General features: G+C 38.7%; 2 protein-coding genes across 2 annotated transcripts in view; both read left to right on the top strand.

Annotated features, from left to right (window-relative positions):
* The first annotated feature begins 1,569 nt into the window (after positions 1–1,569).
* On the top strand, positions 1,570–17,410 carry LOC115796639 (low affinity immunoglobulin gamma Fc region receptor II-a-like). Its single transcript, XM_030753003.1, has 7 exons — positions 1,570–1,614; positions 1,827–2,078; positions 2,165–2,410; positions 4,825–4,928; positions 6,615–6,834; positions 11,780–11,882; positions 17,173–17,410. The coding sequence occupies exons 1-7, from the start codon at positions 1,572–1,574 to the stop codon at positions 17,408–17,410; spliced, it is 1,206 nt and encodes a 401-aa protein (XP_030608863.1). The 5' UTR covers positions 1,570–1,571.
* Positions 6,811–22,496, top strand: part of LOC115797235 (L-amino-acid oxidase-like) — a 28,279-nt gene continuing 12,593 nt past the window's right edge. The window contains exons 1-2 of the mRNA XM_030753755.1: positions 6,811–6,834; positions 7,763–7,828. The gene's annotated coding sequence lies outside the window, so the exon portion shown is untranslated. The remainder of the gene's footprint in view (positions 6,835–7,762; positions 7,829–22,496) is intronic.

Below are 22,496 nucleotides of genomic sequence, written 5' to 3'. Positions count from 1 at the left end.
GTAAATTTGCAGCCCTGCCATTTATTCCATGTTGAGCCCCTGAAAACCAGCCTGAGGGTAAATAAGTCTTTGAGTTCAAGGAACTCAAAGACTTATTTACCCTCAGTTCAAGGAACTCAAAGGTTCCTGTGGTCCACTGTGACTGTTTCCAATAGAGGAAAATCTCCAGGAGACTTAATTTGCTGCTGTGAAATGGAGAAGAGCAAATTTCAGAGTGTGTGTGTTTAATACAATTAAGTGAGCTGGACTTTATTTCCTAAATATAATTAAACTATAAAACTCCAGTGTCTGTGGGTGTGTGGCAAAGTGTAATTTATATATGATTGTATTTTCCAGCTCGAACTGTTATCTACAGTAAAGATAAGGCTGGAGGATTTTTTTGTTTCACACACAAAAAATGAAAATAAATAAATGATCACATTAACCCTTGTGTGGCATCTGGGTCTGATGGACATATTTTCAGTCTCAGATTTATTGCCTTTGGCTCAATTTGTGCAAAGAACCTATAACATAACAGTTTCAGTTACTTCATTATTAACTATCATCACCACCAGTTTCTTTCCTCTCCTGATTTTCCTGCACAAGGTTCCAACATTGTAACATTTCAAGCTGCTCCCACATTCCAGCACATTTCATCCTCTGTTCTGAGGGATCCATGTTTATGTTACTGCTGCTGGTATTATTGACGCACTGTTGAGCACAGCTTACCCATCTTCTGATGACTGCTTCTAGTCCTCTAATATCTGTTACAAAGCTTGAATCATTTCAAAATAGTTTCTTAAACATGACAGGTTCTCATCTCATTTGCAGCTGACAAATGTGCAACACCTTCTTGCATTTATGCCAGAAAAAATAAAATAGGTCAAAGTGGGTCCAACCTGGTGGTGGTTCAAGTGATGTTTTTAATGCTTATCAGCATAAGCACGTATGGCAAATATCACACATGCACAGATGCTCTCATGACACTTTATAAATATGAGCTATATCTGAATGACAGAATGGCATTACTACAGCAGTGTTAACTCTCCTGTGCCTGAAAAGAGTTACAAATGTCCCCTACATGTGACTGATCTCAGCGCAGTGCAACAACATGAGGATGTGAGCACAGGAAACATGAACCACCTACAAGCTGCATCAAACACAGCATTAGTCTGAACTGGCTTCTTGTTCCACCCACTGACAGTGAACTGAAACACTGAAGCTCGACTCAACACAAAAGCAGCTCAGCTTCTTTTGTAAAACTAGATTATTGGATTGCATTAAGTTGTGAAAATATTTGATATTAAAATTGTTTTTGCAGCAGTCTTTACATTTTGGTCTTCAGGTTGTAGCATTACAATATGAAGGTCAAAGCTCTGTACACACGACTGTGTGAGTATTTTCTCTGTTTCCACATGATTGAAGACGTTTATTAATGTTGATACAAATGTGACAGTTTTCTTTGTTTTTACTTCAAGACAAAGCAGGCTGTTGTATTTTTATGGAACGATTATTTTTTTTATCATTACTAGTAGCTGTAAGAGTCAGCAAGTCTCTTAGTAAATCTGTAATTTTCTGTTGTCTCTTCAGTGATGATTGTTATGATTCTGCTGGATGGACAGGATCAGAAAGCTGGTGAGTACCTGCTGTTTGCTCATTTATATGAACACTGTTTATCATGTTGGAGGAGAAAAACATTTAGAAAAAGTAGGAAGTAGGAAAAATGTTCTTTTGTAAGTTGGTATAATTAATCATCGCAGACTTTTTGATGCATTTTATTGTTTGATTTACCCTTTTATCCCTTTCAGCAGTAAAAGTCTAAACTGAATCTTTCTTCTTTGTTTCAGATGCAGTTTCTTTGAGAATCGTTCCAAACAGATCGCAGTTCTTTGAATATGAACCAGTAACATTTTACTGTGATGGGGTTAATTATTGTGAAGTTGTGCATGAAGGGAAAGTAGACTCATGTAGCAAAACTAATAAGACACCAACAGGATCATCCTGCACCATTAAAACTGTTTATACAGACGACAGTGGAGAGTACTGGAGTGAGACTGAAGGAGGGAAGAGAAGCAACATCATCAACATCACTGTCACTGGTATATTTGGAGCAAGACTGCAATATTTTGAGATTCATTTTAATTAAATGTAATATGATATAAATATCAAATGCATGTTGTTTCAGATGGTTCTGTGATCCTGGAGGTTCCTGCTCTTCCTGTGATGGAGGGACAAACTGTGACTCTTCACTGCAGAAACAAAATCGCTTCCTCCAACCTCACAGCTGATTTCTATAAAGATGGACGTCACATCCACAGAAGCTCCACAGGAAACATGAACATCTACAGAGTTTTCAAGTCTGATGAAGGACTTTACAAGTGCAGCATCTCAGGAGCTGGAGAATCACCAGAGAGCTGGCTGAAAGTCACAGGTGAGACACTGAGATCTCACAAAAGTTGTTTTTTCTGAAAGTCACAAAAAACACCAGTAATGGTAAGATTATGGTAAAATGTTTTAATACTCCAGTTTACTGTGTGTGCAAGTTTGTTTGTTTTTTTAAAACAAAAAATGGCTTACCTCAACACTAAAACTTCCTGGTGATTGCATTTTAGTTACAACAGTAACTTACGAATAGATTTGTTTTCAACTCTTTACCTTGTTTTCAATCTCAAAGCATCGCAGCATGTAATGGACTCTATATATGTTGTCAGAGAAGATTAACATAAATTAAGTTTCATCACAGTTTGGTTATTTTTTCTTTTTCTTTTTTTGATCATCTCACAAAATGAACGTCACCTGGTTCACATTTACATGGAGATGGATTTAAGTGCATTTAAGATAAGCACAGAAACTCTGGTTTTAACCACAAGGCTGTGGGTGATGTTTGTGAGGTGGTAAGTCTAATATTTTAAGTGTTGCCATCCTGATTTTGCTTTTTAAATAATCAGATGTGGATCAGATTAGAGTTAGCAGTGGTGAGGTAACGTTACAGAGACCTCTTGGCACTTTGGCTTATTTTTGAACAGTTGTGTTTGTAAGATGAATATATGAGTATTTTAAATTATTATTCAAGGTGAACACAGACAGTATTACAGTGCCTTGCGAAAGTATTCGGCCCCCTTGAACTTTTCAACCTTTTGCCACATTTCAGGCTTCAAACATAAAGATATAAAATTTTAATTTTTTGTGAAGAATCAACAACAAGTGGGACACAATCGTGAAGTGGAATGAAGTTTATTGGATGTGTCAAACTTTTTTAACAAATAAAAAACTGAAAAGTGGAGCGTGCAATATTATTCGGCCCCTTTACTTTCACTGCAGCAAACTCACTCCAGAAGTTCAGTGAGGATCTCTGAATGATCCAATGTTGTCCCAAATGACTGATGATGATTAATAGAGTCCACCTGTGTGTAATCAAGTCTCCGTATAAATGCACCTGCTCTGTGATAGTCTCAGGGTTCTGTTCAAAGCGCAGAGAGCATCATGAAGACCAAGGAACACACCAGGCAGGTCTGAGATACTGTTGTGGAGAAGTTCAAAGCCGGATTTGGATACAAAAAGATTTCCCAAGCTTTAAACATCTCAAGGAGCACTGTGCAAGCAATCATATTGAAATGGAAGGAGTATCAGACCACTGCAAATCTACCAAAACCTGGCCGTCCCTCTAAACTTTCATCTCAAACAAGGAGAAGACTGATCAGAGATGCAGCCAAGAGGCCCATGATCACTCTGGATGAACTGCAGAGATCTACACCTGAGGTGGGAGAGTCTGTCCATAGGACAACAATCAGTCGTACACTGCACAAATCTGGCCTTTATGGAAGAGTGGCAAGAAGAAAGCCATTTCTCAAAGATATCCATAAAAAGTCTTGTTTATTTTGCCACAAGCCACCTGGGAGACACACCAAACATGTGGAAGAAGGTGTTCTGGTCAGATGAAACCAAAATCGAACTGTTTGGCCACAATGCAAGACGATATGTTTGGTGTAAAAGCAACACAGCTCATCACCCTGAACACACCATCCCCACTGTCAAACATGGTGGTGGCAGCATCATGGTTCGGGCCTGGTTTTCATCAGCAGGGACAGGGAAGATGGTCAAAATTGATGGGAAGATGGATGGGGCCAAATACAGGACCATTCTGGAAGAAAACCTGTTGGAGTCTGCAAGAGACCTGAGACTGGGACGGAGATTTATCTTCCAACAAGACAATGATCCAAAACATAAAGCCAAATCTACAATGCAATGGTTCACAAATAAACGTATCCAGGTGTTGGAATGGCCAAGTCAAAGTCCAGACCTGAATCCAATCGAGAATCTGTGGAAAGAGCTGAAGACTGCTGTTCATAAACGCTCTCCATCCAACCTCACTGAGCTCGAGCTGTTTTGCAAGGAAGAATGGGCAAGAATTTCAGTCTCTCGATGTGCAAAACTGATAGAGACATACCCCAAGAGACTTGCAGCTGTAATTGCAGCAAAAGGTGGCGCTACAAAGTATTAATGCAAGGGGGCCGAATAATATTGCACGCCCCACTTCAGTTTTTTATTTGTTAAAAAAGTTGGACACATCCAATAAATTTCATTCCACTTCACGATTGTGTCCCACTTGTTGTTGATTCTTCACAAAAAATTTAAATTTTATATCTTTATGTTTGAAGCCTGAAATGTGGCAAAAGGTTGAAAAGTTCAAGGGGGCCGAATACTTTCGCAAGGCACTGTATTACGCAAGTCAACAGCAATGTATTGAATATTATTTTATCCAAACCAAATGTACAAAATGCATCCAACACTAAAACTCTGCTGTGTCTGACACATGAATTCTATCATCTGTGTTCCTTCACACAGAGACTCAGGCAGACCCCTCTTTGGACCACGGCTGTAGTATATACTTCATTTTACGGATTGTATTCACAGTTGTGATGGTGGCTGTGATGTTGCTGGTGGTGGTGGTGGGAAAATCAAAGCTGCAACTAATACCAGAAAACACTCCAGCCACTGATGACAAATAAAACAATGAAAGCTCAATAGTTAATTTCCCATCATGCCTCTTCTTGATGTTCAACATTTTACTGATTTTTTTTTTGCATTCTGTATTTTAAGCTTCTATAAGCACATGCATCATGTGACTGTTGTAAGAAATTTAAAAAAATAAATAAATGACTGTCATGAATGTAAAACTCATTTTTAAAACTCTCACCATGATCCCGATAAACATCTGCAATATAACTGCAGTATTGCTATTTGTCTGTTAACGGACTCTGTGGTCCGTTCATAGACACTCGTGTAACCTGTGATTTTCTTTGTACTGAAATGAAATAATAGCTATTAAGGAAGTAGAAGACACAATGCATATTATGTTGGACTGTACAGTTCACAACTTTAAACCTTCCTGGAAAAAAACAAAAAACAAAATGTAGGATGATGCATTTGAGCTGACATTGCTGCAAAAAGCAATAAGTTATTTTTAAACTGCAAAACCTATTTTCAACAGATTTTCTTGAACAGGTTGCATTTGATTAATTCATTTGATTACACATATCATGTGGCCAAAAGTGCAAATTTTGATGTGAAAATGTATAAAAATGCTCTCTGCATGTCAAAAGTCAACACTGTTTCCTGTTCTGAAAACCTTGTTTGTGTTTGTAGTGCCAGTTTCTCACTGATCTGAAGTCAGATGTTCTCAGGAAACATGAACCATCTCCAAGTTGCATCAAACAGCATTAGTCTGAACTACTTCCTTGTTCCACCCACTGAGGCTTGACTTGACACAAAAGCAGCTCAGCTTCTTTGGAAACTTCTTTTCTAAAACTAGATTATTTGTGAAAATATTTTAATATTAAAATTGTTTTTGCAGCAGTTTACATTTTTGTCTTTAATCTGAGGCAAGACAATATGAGAGCTCTGTGCACAAGACTGTGTGAGTATTTTCTCTGTTTCCACATGATTAAGGAGTTATCAGTTATTCTTAAACACGTGGCCATCAACAATTACAATGTGTGATAGTACATTTACTTTAAGTAGCTTTAAGGATCACTAAGTATCTTAGAAAAACTGTATTTTTCTGTTGTCTCATCAGTGATGATCGTTATGATTCTGCTGGATGGACAGGATCAGAAAGTTGGTGAGTACCTGCTGTTTGCTCATTTATATGAACTCTGTTAATCATGTTGGAGGAGCAAAAAATTTAGAAAAAAAAAGTAGGAAGTGGGGAAAAATGTTCTTTGGTGATTTTAGTGAACCTCATCCTCTGGTTATGATGCACTTTTTGTTTTATTTACCCTTTTATCCCTTTGTTGTTTAATTTCACTCCAGGAGTGTCAGTATTAAAAGACTAAACTGAATCTTTCTTCTTTCTTTCAGATGCAGTTTCATTCCAAACAGATCGCAATTATTTCAATACATCATGTATCAGAACCAATGAGAGAACATCAACAGGATCATCCTGCACCATTAAGCATGTTTATACAGACAACAGTGGAGAGTACTGGTGTGAGACTGAAAGAAGCAACATGATCAACATCTCTGTCACTGGTATGTTTGCAGCAAGACTACAATATTTTCTGATTGATTTAAAATGAATTTCTTAGCAAATGAATCTCATATTCATGTTGTATCAGGTGGTTCTGTGATCCTAGAGGTTCCTGCTGTTCCTGGGAGAAACTGTGACTCTTCACTGCAGAAACAAAACCTCTTCCTCCAACTTCAAAGCTGATTTCTATAAAGATGGACGTCACATCCACAGAAGCTCCACAGGAAACATGAACATCTACAGAGTTTCCAAGTCTGATGAAGGACTTTACAAGTGCAGCATCTCAGGAGCTGGAGGATCACCAGAGAGCTGGCTGAAAGTCACAGGTGAGACACTGAGGTGTTTAAAATAAGGTTCATACATGCTTGTGAAGTGAGTGAGAGCTTTAAAGCAGAGCTGCTGAATCTGTTTGTAGGAATCACTTGTGAAATACTGGGAAATTTCCAGAGTGCAAATGTAAATTGGAACAGGTGTACTAAACCTTTAAGCTGTGTTAGAAGCTTTCAAATTGAATTTCAAGCTTTTACATGTGTGAGTGTGAAGAACCTAACATGAACATTTGCATTGTTCATCTTTCTTTTCTCATTCCAACATTTCTCTCTTTTCAAACCACCGTTTAGTCTCTCGAAATGTAAATTCAGCAACTAATCCAGACAGTCACAATGTTATGACCCAGATCTCCTTTATTGGGACATTTTGGATCATTGCCACCATTTTATCCAGCCTTCTGTTTATGGTGGCAGTGAGACTGTATCACTTTGGCAAAGGTTGCTAGAACAGAAGTAAAGAAAACAACATAAATATTAACTTTGTGTTCATTGTTTTTGTTTTGCTGCACACACACAGTCACAGTATGTTAAACCAAAGTTTATGGTTTCTAAGCAGCTGTAATCTGGAGTCCCTGTGACTTAGCAAGTGACACATGAAAAAATCTGCTAATAAACATTTGGCGAGAAATGTTTGAAAATATTTTTTTTTCTAATACTGCAGCATTGCACTGTCAGTCAGCAAATGTAGATCAAACAGATCAAAACACTGTTTCAATATTTTATATTGTGGTTGTTTAGTGAAACAGAAGCGTAATGTTTTTGCTCACTTTGAAGGGAAATTTGGCAAAGTCTAGAGGGATTTCTGAGTTTTTCTCCTAATGTTTATGAGATGATTATGAAATGATCTGAGAAATACTTGCTTAAATAATAGTAAAATAATATTAATAATAATGATAGTAATAATTAGTTTTTTCTGTCTACACAGGTGCCTGCACAGTAAGTGCAAGCAGCACGACATATGTTGCTGTAAGAAAAAACAGGAAGAAGGAGGGTATGTTAGTGACCTTTATTAATTTATTTTTATTCAATTATTTTTTTTATACAGTATTATATACAGTAGCACAAAATTATTTCTATGAAGTCACAAGCAGGAAAACAGTGTTTTCTTGTCAGGTATTGCCTTATTGCCTGCACCTTTGTTAGTTTGTTATATTCATGAATTTGTAGACTTTAGTGATAATTTGAGCTTCCTGAATCTCATCTCCTCAAATGAAAATCACACATTATGAGTGGGAAGCACCTGTTTTAGATTCATACTCTGTCTAAAGTGAGGGTTGTGAGTTTCTTCAAAAAGGACACAGGAGGCTTGAAGTACAAATTCAGACATGCATTTAGTTAAAAAAAAAAAACCTTAAATCAAACACAAGCATTTTTGTTTTGGAAAAAAAAAAAAGCAATAAAGCAGTCAATCACTTTAAAAGCAGACAACATGAGTTAAAGAATAAAACCAAAAGTGAAATCATGAACACATAAGATTAGTAAAGTATCTGATTATTAGACTCAGTCGGGTTTCATTTACATTTTGCCACAAAATAGTATAATATATTGTAAATTGTTGCTACAAATATGAGTCTAAGAGTCATCTGCATTATGTGGCCAAAATGAATGAATTTGGAACAATATTAACATCTGTAAATAACACTGACCATCTTACAGTGGAATCTTCTGCAGGGAAAATTTGATTTCATGTGGAATTACGGCACCTTGTACCAACAACATAAACAATGTGGTACATAAAGGGACTAATGTCCATGTATGGTCCGTATCTAATGCATGGGTGTGTGACTAGAGTGTGTGTGTGTGTGTGTGTGTGTGTGTGTGTGCGTGTGCATATGTGTGTGTGTGTGTGTGTGTTTTGTGTGTGCGTGCACATGTGTGGACAGCTGGGCCTGGGTCTGTGGCTTGCTGAGCCTTGGCCCCTGTGGGACATGGTTCCTACCGCTCCCCGCTGCTCCCCATTATTCGTCACTGCTGCCCCTGGGGTGTACGTGCCTGGGGGTCCTGTGGTGCGTGTCCGGTTGTCTTGGTGTGGCTTCTGGCACACTCCAATGGCAGCTGTGTCCTGGGGTTGGCATGGTCCTCTTTGGCATTGGGGGGGGGGGGGGGGGGGGGGGGGGGGGCTCTGTCGGGCGATTCCTGGGCGCCTGGGTATCTATGGAAAAAAAAAAAAAATTGCAAAACTAAAAGGAAAAAGGAACATAAAAATAGAAAGGTTTAAAAGTTTCATTAATAAATAAATGGCTCAGATTTTTAAGGAATATACTGTAGATGCTTTTCATGAACTAGATTTTTTTTTTCAAATCTGTAAGGTTTTGAGCAGGAGCGACAAAATAAAGCCTAGCTTAGCACAAAGCTAAAATAATGAAACGTAGCCCAAGAACATATTAAGAGCAGCTGATGTTTTTGCCAGCCAAAGAGCAAAAGTACTCTAGCTGCAGCATTTTGGATCAGCTGAAGGCTTTTCAGGGAGCTTTTAGGACAGCCTGATAATAATGAATTACAATAATCCACCCTAGAAGTAATAAATGCATGAATTAGCTTTTCAGCATCACTCTGAGAAAGGATGTTTCTGATTTTAGAAGTATTGCGCAAATGCAAAAAAGCGGTCCTACATATTTGTTTAATATGTGCATTGAAGGACATATCCTGGTCAAAAATGACTCCAAGATATCTCATAGTGTTACTGGAGGCCAAAGTAATGCCATCCAGAGTAAGTATCTGGTTAGACACCATGTTTCTAAGATTTGTGGGGCTGAGTACAAGAATTTCTGTTTTATCTGAATTTAGAAGCAGGAAATTAGAGGTCATCCAGGCCTTAATGTCTTTAAGACATTCCTGCAGTTTAACTAATTGATGTGTGTCATCTGGCTTCATTGATAGGTAAAGCTGAGTATCATCTGCATAACAATGAAAATTGATGCTTTCTAATAATACTGCCTAATTGAAGCACGTATAATGTAAATAGAATTGGTCCTAGCACAGAACCCTGTGGAACTCCATAATTAACCTTAGTGTGTGAAGAAGACTCCCCATTTACATGAACAAATAGGAGTCTATTAGATAAATATGATTCAAACCACCGCAGTGCAGTACCTTTAATACCTATAGCAAGCTCTAATCTCTGTAATAAAATGTTATGGTCAACAGTATCAAAAGCTGCACTGAGGTCCAACAGGACAAGTACAGAGATGAGTCCACTGTCAGAGGCTGTAAGAAGATCATTTGTAACCTTCACTAATGCTGTTTCTGTACTGTGATGAATTCTGAAACCTGACTGAAACTCTTCAAATAAACCGTTCCTCTGCAGATGATCAGTTAGCTGTTTTACAACTACTCTTTCAAGGATCTTTGAGAGAAAAGGAAGGTTGGAGATTGGCCTATAATTAGCTAAGACAGCTGGGTCAAGGGACGGCTTTTTAAGTAGAGGTTTAATTACAGCCACCTTGAAGGTCTGTGGTACATAGCCAACTAATAAAGACTGATTGATCATTTTTAAGATAGAAGCATCAATAATTGGAAAGACTTCTTTGAACAGTCTAGTAGGAATGGGATCTAATAAACATGTTGCTGGTTTGGAGGAAGTAACTATTGAAGTTAACTCTGAAAGATCAATTGGAGCGAAAGAGTCTCAAGAAATACCAGCAGTGCTGAAAGCAGCCGAACATGAAGATAAATCTTAGAGATGTTTATGAATAATTTTTTCTCTAATGTCTAAAATTTTATTTGTAAAGAAATCCATGAAGTCACTGCTAGTTAAAGTGAAAGGAATACTCGGCTCTACAGAGCTCTGACTCTTTGTCAGCCTGGCTACAGTGCTGAAAAGAAACCTGGGGTTGTTCTTATTTTCTTCAATTAATGATGAATAGTAAGATGTCCTAGCTTTAAGGAGGGCTTTTTTTTTACAGAGCAACAAACTCTTTTTCCAGGCTAAATGAGCATCTTCTAATTTAGTGAGACGCCATTCCCTCTCCAGCTTTCGGGTTATCTGCTTTAAGCTGTGCGTTTGCGAATTATACCACGGAGTCAGGCACTTCTGATTTGAAGCTTTACTTTTCAGAGGAGCCACAGTATCCAAAGTTATACGCAGTGAGGATGTAAAACTATTGACGAAATAATCTGCCTCACTGGGAGCAGAGTTTAGGTAGCTGCTCTGCACTGTGTTGGCACATGGCACTGAAGAGCATAACAATGAAGGAATTAGATCCTTAAACTTAGTTACAGCACTTTCAGAAAGACTTCTACTGTAATAAAACTTATTCCCCACTGCTGTGTAATCCATTAAAGTAAATGTAAATGTTACTAAGAAATGATCAGACAGGAGGGGGCTTTCAGGGAATACTGTTAAGTCTTCAGTTTCTATGCCATATGTTAGGACAAGATCCAGAGTATGATTAAAGTGGTGGGTGGGCTCCTTTACATTTTGAGAGAAGCCAATTGAATCTAACAATAGATTAAATGCAGTGTTGAGGCTGTCATTTTCAGCATCTACATGGATGTTAAAATCACCCACTATAATTATTTTATCTGAACTGAGCACTAAATCAGATAAAAAGTCTGAGAAATCAGACAGAAACTCTGAGTAAGGACCAGGTGGATGATAAATAATAACAAATAAAACAGGTTTTTGAGTTTCCCAATTAGGGTGGACAAGACTAAGAGTCAGGCTTTCAAAATAAATCAAATTTTGTCTGGGTCTTTGATTAATTAATAAGCTGGAATTTAAGATGAACAGATTGTCCTCTAGATGCATTTACTATGCCTTGGGTGACACTCAGCTGGAAGGTGAGACCAACTGTGAACAGATATTTTAATAGTAAGACTGAAGTTAAACAATATCATAAACATCACCAAGTAATTTGTAACAATCTAAGGGAAATAAGTATTTTAATAAGTGAAAAATTTTAGCTGTTTACTGATTTTTTACTGGCTTTTGCTCCTACAGGTGGAATTACACCTGTAGGAGCAAAAGCCGGAACCACCACAAAGATGTCCCCAGCCGATCTCTATCAGCCTATAGCAGAGGATCCCTTCTATTCTGCGTTACAGTAGGTAAGACTGGGGCCAAAGATGCCTTTTGTGCTGTATGCATGTGATAGACAGACACTTCCATCCCAGATAGCAAAGTGACTCCAGAACTGATCCTCCCTGGATGTATAACAGACTCCTTAATAGATCCGCAAACTATGTCCAGATCTGAGTCCTCTTGCAAGTCGGGACGAATATGGAATGGATCAGGATTACAGACCCATTCCATTCATCTGATGCTGTTCCATTTTGGATCCATTTATATATTCCAAGCTCATCAAGCCTGGATCCATTGTGGATCGCTCCTTGTGGCTTGTTGCTGTCAGGACAGTTAGCAGCAACAGCAGCTGGTTATAAGCTAACATTATGCCAGCTAACTTTGTTTTCCTAGAATCCCACTTTCCCTCTGATGCAGTTTGATTCCATTATCACAGCATATGAGAGTTTATCCTCCAAGTGTTGCAGTTCATAGATCCACTTTAACCATTTTTAGGTAAATGTTAAATGATTTTTGACAAGATATCAGTACCACTGGCTGAAATGCAGCCCCAAACCATGACAGAGCCTGTTTGGGATCATTGTCGTGCTGAAAAATGAAGCTGTTGCCAGTCAGATGCTTTCCAGACTGTTGCATGGTGGATCAAAATCTGATGGTACTATTCTGCATTCATAATTTCATCAAATTTGGCAAGATACCCAGCACCAGTGGATGAAATGCAGCCCCAAACCATGACAGAACCTGCACAGTTTTTTACAGAGAGCTGTAGACACTTACTGTTGCACCTCCCTCCTGATCTCCTCCGTACATATCGATTATAATATGAACAAAAATTTCCAATTTGTGCTCATCACTCTATGAAACCCATGTTAAGTGCCATTTTTGAGTAATTCATAGTTTATTTTTAAGAGCCTTTAAAAGAATTCCAAAAAGCAGGATTCATGAGTATCAATCAGTTTATCTTCAGTACACATTTCTGAGAAGGCACATCTGTCTGATGGTGGAAGAATCAAACAGGTTCTCTTCTTCAGTCAGTTGGCGCGGAGTCTGCTTGGATGTCCTTCCACGAAAATTCAGTAAGTACTTTTTTCTATCTGTTTCAACTGTATTGTATCAATTTTTAAAGATATATTGCAAATCGCCATTTAAAGCATTTGGTGCTTGTCATCACGGGAGTTTTTTTTCTTCTTTCCGGGGGTGCTAATTTTTCTGATGTTGTAAAAAAAAAGAAATTACAATAAAAGTAATCTGCCATCATTAATGTATTAATATTTTAATGCAGAGCGATTTCAAAGACTGTGCTGTTGTAGACCATTTTAAATGCTGCAGCGCCATATTTGCTGAAAACAAACAGTCATTTGAACGCCAACGTTGACTGACAAGGCGCCAGACGAATTTCAGCTCTAACTTTAGTTCACTACAGACGTGCATGAATGTAAGTTGCTGCCGGAGGTCGAGCTTATATCAGTTCTAACTTGAAAATTTAATGCAAATTTTAGGGCTGCAATGATTCCGTGAGTAACTCAAATAATTCGATTATTAAAAATCCTCAACACAAATTTGTTGCTTTGATGGTTCGTTTTGACTCTGCAGCTCGGGTGTCTCCGTGTAAGTGGAGCATTTCATCCTTTCTGTCTCTGCCAGGGATTTCCATCATTTGGAAAAAACGACCCTTAACACGAGTGGATCATGGCTGACAAGTTTTTCCACGCCTCCACTGCTCTGTGCTGCGAGTGTGTGCGCGCGTGCGTGCGTTGTGATCGTTGTGCAGAGAATGTCAGCTGTTATAGTTTCTTTACATCAGCTGTAACCACCAGAACGATCACTATAACCACAGTTTGCTAGCGGGGGCTGCCATTAACACTAACGATCGTTTGTGCTCGAAGCCTCTCCCCCAGTCACGAGGGGTTTCGTCAAAATGTTTTTTATGCTTTAATCCCTGATTAGCGACTAAAAATAGACCTGCAGTAGAAACGTAATTCGAGGATGCTTGTGAATAAAAAGCATTACAGCATTGCAGGCATGTGCATGCAGCCCCCAGTATTTCAACAAAAACACAGCAGCAGCTGTTTTACGTGCAATCTGTCTGCACACGCGCAGCAAGCGCAAAGAGGCATTACTCTTCAGCACCAGTAGAGCTGTGAAAGGCTTTCAAGAAAAAACTACAGTTTCAAGCAAGATGATGTCACTTCCTGTTGTTGCATTGAAAACTTGATAATTTATGCTCACAGCTGACTGATATTTGAACATAGGAAATGCTTTTAGCAGGTGATTGATAAAACATCTGGATTATGTTTTTGTTGTTTATGCTTTTTATGTGATTTCTACAAACCCATTAGTGGAAGAAAACGGCACTCTGGGACACATTAAATGCATGATATACAAGTGTAACTCTTCTGGATTATATGGATTATAATTGAAAGTCTTTTTAAGATTACTGTACTGTAGTTATATGAGTTATGGTCCATATTATATATTGTATTTTTAGAACCACTATATTTAAAATGGCGTTATTCAACAATAGATGCTGGTAATTTTAGGTGAAAATACAGGATTATCAAAACCCCAAATATTGAAATCTATTTCTTTGCAGACTTCAAGAGCATCAAGCAGCGTGCGAGGATCACTTTGTAAAGATTTGAAAAGGTAGGCTAATACATTGTTTAGATTTTAAGAACAAGATTTTAGGAAGTATAAATGTGAACATTTTTGTTGCAATTTAAAACAATTTTGTCACTCAAGCTTTTTGTACGGACATTGAGTCTGCAAAAAACTGACATTAAATACAGAAGTAAATAAATGACTCAATAATAATAACATCACACTGGAAATTCTTTAATCATGGCCAAAATAGGCCACAACTCTATTTTTGAGCTTCTGAAGAGCTCATCAATGTTCACCCGTAAAGTTAAAGTATCAACTGAAAGATGAGAGTCATTTAACAGTTGTGAAGTTATTTCTTTAGCCACTCCAAAATGATAGTAAATACCATGTCCCATTTCTTTCACTTCAAAGGTTTTGGGAGTTGACAAAAGATACACTCCACTGAGAAACACTGCGTTTCTGTTACTATGAACACACTTTATATCCTCTTTTTTTCTACTGAATGCTTACTTTCTCCTGCCAAATTTGAAACAACAATGACAAAATAACTATGAAACTAATTTACTATTTTCTCAGTATTTATGACCTTTTTACCCTTATATTTTAGAGTCACTAAAGCAATAACTTCATAGCTGTTAAATTACTCATCTTTCAGTTGATACTTTAACTTTACGGGTGAACATTGATGGGTTACCACTCTTCAGGAGCTCAAATATGGAGTTGTGGCCTATTTTGGCCAGGATTAAGGAATTTCCAAAGTGTAGTGTTATTATCATTGGTTTATATGCAGGCTTGTCCAAGCCTGACTCTGTCAACGAGTACTTAAAAGACTTTATTGAAGACCTGAAGTCAGTAACTCAAGAGGGTTTGCATTACAAAGGAAAACATTTTAATATTGCACTTCCAGATGCCTTTATCTGCGATGCACCTGCTCGGGCATTTTTGAAATGTATCAAAGGTCATTCTGGCTACAGCTCCTGTGAACGCTGTGGAGAGCATGGAATTTACATGGATAAAAAGGTTGTGTTTCCTGATTGTACAGCACCTCTACGAACAGATGGAGCTTTTTAACTTTTGATAGATGAAGACCACCATTATGGAGTTTGACCCTTGCAAGAGCTTGGTGTAGCAATGGTGTCAAGCTTTGTGCTTGACTACATGCACCTAGTTTGTTTAGGACATGTTAAAAAAGTTATAGGTTTGTGGATCAAGGGACCTTTAAGGTGTCATCTGTCTGCAGTTACCATTTCCATTATTTCTAATCACTTGAAATCAGTCAGAGATCACCTTCCAAGAAATGTTTCTCGAAAACCACGGTCACTGATGGAATACACTCAATGGAAGGCAACAGAATTCAGACAATTTATTTTGTACACTGGCCCATCAACACAAATGTACAACAACTTTCTGTTGCTCTCAATAGCAGTGAGAATTCTTCTTAGCCCAGCTTTGTGCTGTAAATACTGTGACTATGCTGGAAGACTGTTGAAGTGTTATGTTGCCAATTTTGCTAAGGTATATGGAACAGAACACTTAGTCTACAACCCCCACTGTCTCATACATTTGGCTGATGATGCCAGAAAGTATGGTGCCTTGGACAATATTTCATGTTTTCCCTTTGAAAATTATCTGGGGACATTAAAGCGACTTGTATGAAGACCCCAAAACCCTCTACAACAAGTCGTTCGGCGTTTAGCTGAAAAGCCCATTCTGGGTGAAAATGGAAGGAGGAATAAACCTCAACTTCCACATTCATGTGGTACAACTATCCCAGATTTTCATGCTCGCATGCAGTTCAGGCAGTACAGACATGAGGGAACTGTCATATCATGTTGCGCAGGAGATAACTGTTTTGATGTTGAGGGCAAAGTTGCTGTAATAAAAAATATAATACAGTTGTTTTCAGGAGCCATGTACACTGTGTGTGAGTTTTATGAAGAACAAGACTGTTTCTGCAGATACCCTATTGATTCATCTTGTCTAGGAATCAGAACAGTGACACAACTGTCTGACCGTCTTCATGGTGTACCTGTGACTAACCTGGCAAAAAAACTTGTTCTCCTTCCTTTGCGGGTCGGTCATGTTGTCTTTCCTCAGTTACATGACTACTAATAGACTTCATATGAACTTTCAGCATGTCCTTCTTCAGCATCGTGGAATTCAAGAGGCGACGGATGGAAAGAAGTTGATGGATTTTATCCCATCATGTTGGTTTACAGATGAAAACAAGGTTCAGTGCTTCTGGCCAATGGGCCTTGGTATAAATGTCACTAAAGCAGTAAAACAACAACTACAGCCAGATGCTTCGTGGAAGATATGCTGTGTGCGTGTTCTTGGACATGCAGGTGATAAACATTTACTTACATGAAAACTTTGAAAACATGTGGGGCTTAGATTTAGGATTGTCTTAATTCTTTTTTTTTTCTTCTTTTATAAAGAAAACTATGGAGAGGCACGACGAAAGCTTGCTAGGGCAGAAGCAACATCAGATCTTCAAACAGATAATGATATCCCAGAAAAGCGACATAGAAGGTAGTGTGGAAGGGGGTCTTATATTGTCTAATACACAGCGTGTATTTTTTATTTATTTGTTTTTTGTCCATTTCAAGTTATTTCAGTAACTATTTTGGGTTTTTCAGTCATTAACAGAGGGGTACAAGCAATTTTTTCCACATGTGTAGTTGTTAGATTCTGTTTGATCTTTTCAGGTCCTCCAAAAGACGGAATGCTTTTTCATCTAGCGAAGAAGATGTTGACTCTGAGAATGAAATACCACCTTCTCATCCCTCTGAATTTACTGCAACTAGATCTACCCCAAAAGTTTATCGCTCCGGTGTGCCCAGAAATTCTCAAAGCCTGAGGAGCCCCAGCACAACCCCGACTCTGCGGACCCCCGGCGCAACCCCGACTCTACGGACCCCCGGCGCAACCCCGCACTTTCAGTAGTCTATGGTAGCTTTTAAGTTTAAGCATGCACATGGCTGTTAGGTCGTTCTCAAAAATGTTCATCGATCTTGAAAAGGTTCTTTTTTTTTTTTTTTTATGTGTGTGTCTTTTTTTAGTAAAAACTAATTTTAGTTATTTTCACAAATGCTATCTTTTAACAAAAATGGGAATCATATTTTGTAGATGTTGAATAACGCTGAGCAAAACATTAAATTTTCTTGGTTTAAAAGCGCATTTCTTGTAGTTTGTTGTAGGCCTGTTTTCTGTTTGAGTTTTCTGTTTAAAGAAGTTTTATTCATATACTAAATATTTGCTCAGGTAAAAAGTAGTTACTGCCAATATTTCACATTAACTTTTACCAAATAAAGAGCCTTGACCAAAAGACATTTTTCATCTGATTTTTTTCCCCAAGTTTTATGCTAAAGCATTTTAGGACTTTGGTTTGTTGATTAAGATTGCATATCTGTGAATGTAATTCACTTCGTATTACAGCTTAATTGAGAAAGACCCCATTAATTGGTCCATCAGGAATAAGGCCTTACCATCTGGCTCCCACTGAAAACCCATTCAGGCTCATTAAACCCACATGGGCAAACCTAAATGGGCCCATTGTGGAAAATGTGGACAAATCCTCTTAGTACCTATATTTTAGCCCAGTTGAGAGCCTATTAAGGCCCAGTTAATAGTTCCTTAAAGCACACAGATGGGCCATACATGGGCCTCATGTAAGTCAGCCATTTGGGTCCCACTGAAAACCCATTCAGGGCCTGTTAAACCCATATGGGCTAACACATATGGGCCCATCATGGAAAATGTGGACAAACCCACTTGTTACCCATATTGTAGCCCAGTTGAGACCCAGATAAGGCCCAGGTAAAGATTCCTGAAAGCACACACATAGGCCATACATGGTGTAAGAGCCATATACAACTCAGTGGTGTTATGGTGAACTTATGGTGTTGCATGTTTATGCCTGGGATTACAGTAGGTCACGTGGGAGGTGTTTGGTTAATGGGTAGGAAATATAATCACCTGGTCACCGGTGTGTCGGCATGGAGTATCGGTGAGTAGGGAGAAAGTATTTTTGTTGACCGCTTTCTAAGCACTTTCTTCACGCTTTTTATGTGCTTATCAATGCCTTGCTTTGTATGGAGTGCCATGAAGTAGCCTGCATATGCTTGGGCTTGACTGCTGTGTGGATGATTGCAACATGCAAATAAACAACCTGAAGTGCAATGTGGGAACTGAATTGTTTGTGATTAACCAAGAGCGAGTCAGCGGTGCAGTACTCCCTGCTCAATGGTGTAGGGGCAAACGGTGGTGGAGTCGCTACACATCACATGGGCCTCATGTAAATCAACCATCTGGGTCCCACTGAAAACCCATTCAGGGCCTGTTAAAATCTATCTGGGCAAGCCCCTGTAGGGCCACCATGGAAACTGCGGTCAAAACCTTTTGGGGCCCATAATGTTTGCCCTTACTTATCCCACATGGGGCCCACCTATGTATGCTGGGTTGGCTGCTCTAAAAACCATGTGTGCACCCATTTCCTCATCAAACTGAAGTCACATATTTTCACATGTCCACAAACTGTCACAGAAGACTCATTGTTGAACAACTGATGACAAACTGTGTTGTAACACCAAACTTGTATTTCAGTTACACATTGTCAGCACAAGCAGCCATCTAAATCAAAAACAAATCTAACTGGTTTGTGTGCTGTGAAGTTTTTGGCAACTTCTCAAACTCTTACATTAATTATTACACCCTCGTTTTCTTGGAAAAAGCTGTTTGGACAAGTTTACAGATAAAGAGATCATTTCTCAATGGAATGCAAGCCACAGAGATCATGACCACAGTTTTTACATTATAAGAGACATGTTTTTGTCAGACCTGCCCTTTCTTTTCCAATTTGCACTATTGGTTGAATTGGCAGGGGGCTGTCGAGAGAATTGGCTAGAAAGCCAGGATTTACCCTTTGGAAATTAGGTCTCAGGGCATTGCAGGAAAACCAGTAGTCCAGCTACATCGTGGTGCTGGAGTGAGAGGACTCTACTTGAGGAAAGCTGTGAAAGATCTAGAAGAGGAAGCTGAGAATGCAAAATTTTTTGTTCGCTGTAGGAGGAAGGATGGGAGTTGGGAGACAATACCACAATAAAGTCAATTACAGGGGGGTGGTTATAGTTAGGCCTGGATCACATGACCGTGATCCAACTTTAAATTACACTACAGTAGGCCTAAGGTGATCCCTAGCTCTCTTTTACAGGTCTGAAATTATTGTAGGGTCTTTACCTACAATACAAAGGGCACTGGGGTGACTGTTGTGATTTGGGGCAAAATAAATACAGCTGAATTGAATTCAACTTAACTGAATTGCATTGAATTTCATCTGTTGGTAGTACATGCCATTCAAGGGTCTGTCCTTCCATGATGATTCTTGCTCTTCTTTCTCGTTTTTTGTTGCCTGAGGTATATAATACGGTGGCCCTGAAGTGCAAACCACAACAACATTAACTAAGCACAATCACAAATTACAAAAACACAACATTAATAAAAACACAACAACATTAACAAAAACACGACATTAACAAAAACACAATGACATTAACTAAGCACAATTACAAATTACAAAAACACATTAACAAAAACACAACATTAACAAAAACACAATGACATTAACTAAGCACAATTACAAATTACAAAAACACCACAACATTAACAGAAACACAACGACATTAACTAAACACAATTACAAATTACAAAAACACAACATTAACAAAAACACAACAACATTAACAAAAACAAAACGACATTAACTAAGCACAATTACAAATTATAAAAACACAACAAGATTAAAAATACACAACATTAACCAAAAACACAACAACATTAACAAAAATACAATGACATTAACAAAAACACAACAACATTAACAAATCGGAAAAGGTAGGTCCCAGTGGGAAAACCTGGGAAATCGCTGATTGGACGATGACTGAACCGGAAGTTAGGCCACAGCTGCTGCAAAAGTTCGGTGACCGCTCAACCAGCTCTTTTCCGCAGCTAGGGTAATACATAGCACTGTGTCCAAACTCAGGGGCCGCATCCTGCGAAGGACCCGGCCCACGTAAACTGGGTCCTTTGCAGCCCAGGAAGACCGGAAGTGAGATTGTGAAATTGGACGGTCTAGCCTTCATATCTCCATCACCTGCCCTCGCGTCAGTGTAGCTCATGTCACCTAGCAACCGTGACAGTGTGAAGCACAGCTGTGGAAAAACAGCTGGTTAAATGGAGAACAAACTTTTGCTCCTTTTTGTGTTTTCATTTTAAGTCTTAATTCAAAATAAGCTGTTAAAACAAGCATAACACATTTCAACATCAAGGAATACAGCTGAGCGAAAGATTAATTTCCAACTACATTAAGTGAGACATTAAGATGTCTCACTTAATATGTCTTTTAAGATTTTTATATGTCTTTTAAGATGTTTTAAAGTGAGAATGTAAATGTGTAAACCTCAAATATCAGCTTGTTTTATCAAGATATCGCTTAATTGCAAAAAGCTCCACCGTTTTTGGAGCTGTCCGTTGCCGCTGCTCTACCAGCACCTCGCCTCACTAGCTGTCAGCTGACCGGGCTACCGAGGCTCACCTTAGCCGGAGAGAATGCCCGACTGCTGGCACATCCTTTTCAAAGCCCCGCTGGCTTTCGCCGCTGATTGGAAGTTAAACACAGGTCTACACAACTCCCTCAGATGATCTCTAATGGCTGGTGTTTGGTTTATTTCAGCATTTCATTTGTTCCTGAGCAAATCGGTTTGCCTGAAAGTTAAAGTTAAGCTTCATAACTGGATAGTTTTATTCAACATTAATGTCTCACTTAATATAGTTGGAAGTTAATCATTCGCTCAGCTGTATTCCTTGTTGTTGAAATATGTCCTGCTTGTTTTAACAGCTTATTTTGAATTAAGACTTAAAATGAAAACACAAAAAGGAGCAAAAGTTTGTTCTCCATTTAACCAGCTGTTTTTCCACAGCTGTGCTTCACACTGTCACGGTTGCTAAGTGACATGAGCTATGCAGATGTGAGGGCAGGTGACGCAGATATGACGGCTAGACCGTCCAATTTCACTTTCGGTCTTCGTGGGCTGCTAAGGACCCAGTTTACGTGCGCAGGGTCCTTCGCCGGATGCAGCCCCTGAATTTGGACATAGCGCTATGTATTACCCTAGCTGCGGAAAAGAGCTGGTTGAGCTGTCACCGAACTTTTGCAGCAGCTGTGGCCTAACTTCCGGTTCAATCGTCGTCCAATCAGCGATTTCCTAGGTTTTCCCACTGGGACCTACCTTTTCTGGTTTGTTAATTTTGTTGTGTTTTTGTTAATGTCATGTTTTTGTTAATGTTGTTGTGTTTTTGTAATTTGTAATTGTGCTTAGTTAATGTTGTTGTGGTTTGCACTTCAGGGCCACCATAGTATACAGTACTCTAGCTGAGTACTCAATGTGGTTTATATAACATGTTTGCATTTACCCGTTAACACAAGCACTTGACCCTACAGTGATTACTGTCTAACATTCACGCTGACATCTTGACCAGGGATACTTTGGCATGCAGACTGGAGCAGCCAATTGAACCACCGACTTTCTGATTAGTAGATGACCTGCTCTACTTTCTGAGCCACAGCCACCGCAGTTGTGGTCATCTTCCTGATGTGGAACTCATGCATTTTTTCCCCCATCTTGGTAGTGGCCCTGAGACTTTCATTTAGTTTTCATTTAGTTTCATTTATTCGTACATAGGGACAAATATGTTACAATAGAAAGGTTAAAAAAATATGATATGTTACCTAAGGTAATTCACAATGCCTGTCCCTATTTGGCCCTTTGCACAGTAATTATAACAACATACAATGACACAACAACACAAACAATACTAGAACACAAAATTACATTTATAAAAATCCACCTAACTGGTTACCTTTTAAAAATTGTTTCAGTCTATATTTAAATGACGTCAGTCAGGCTCCTACTTAAGATCAGGAAGCAATAGTTAGACCTTAGCCTCTTTCCTCCCGCTTGGCGTACTGTCTCAG

Source organism: Archocentrus centrarchus, chromosome 18, assembly GCF_007364275.1.
Source record: "Archocentrus centrarchus isolate MPI-CPG fArcCen1 chromosome 18, fArcCen1, whole genome shotgun sequence".
Classification (NCBI taxonomy): Eukaryota; Metazoa; Chordata; class Actinopteri; order Cichliformes; family Cichlidae; genus Archocentrus; species Archocentrus centrarchus.
This window is presented reverse-complemented; position numbering and strand designations above follow the sequence as displayed.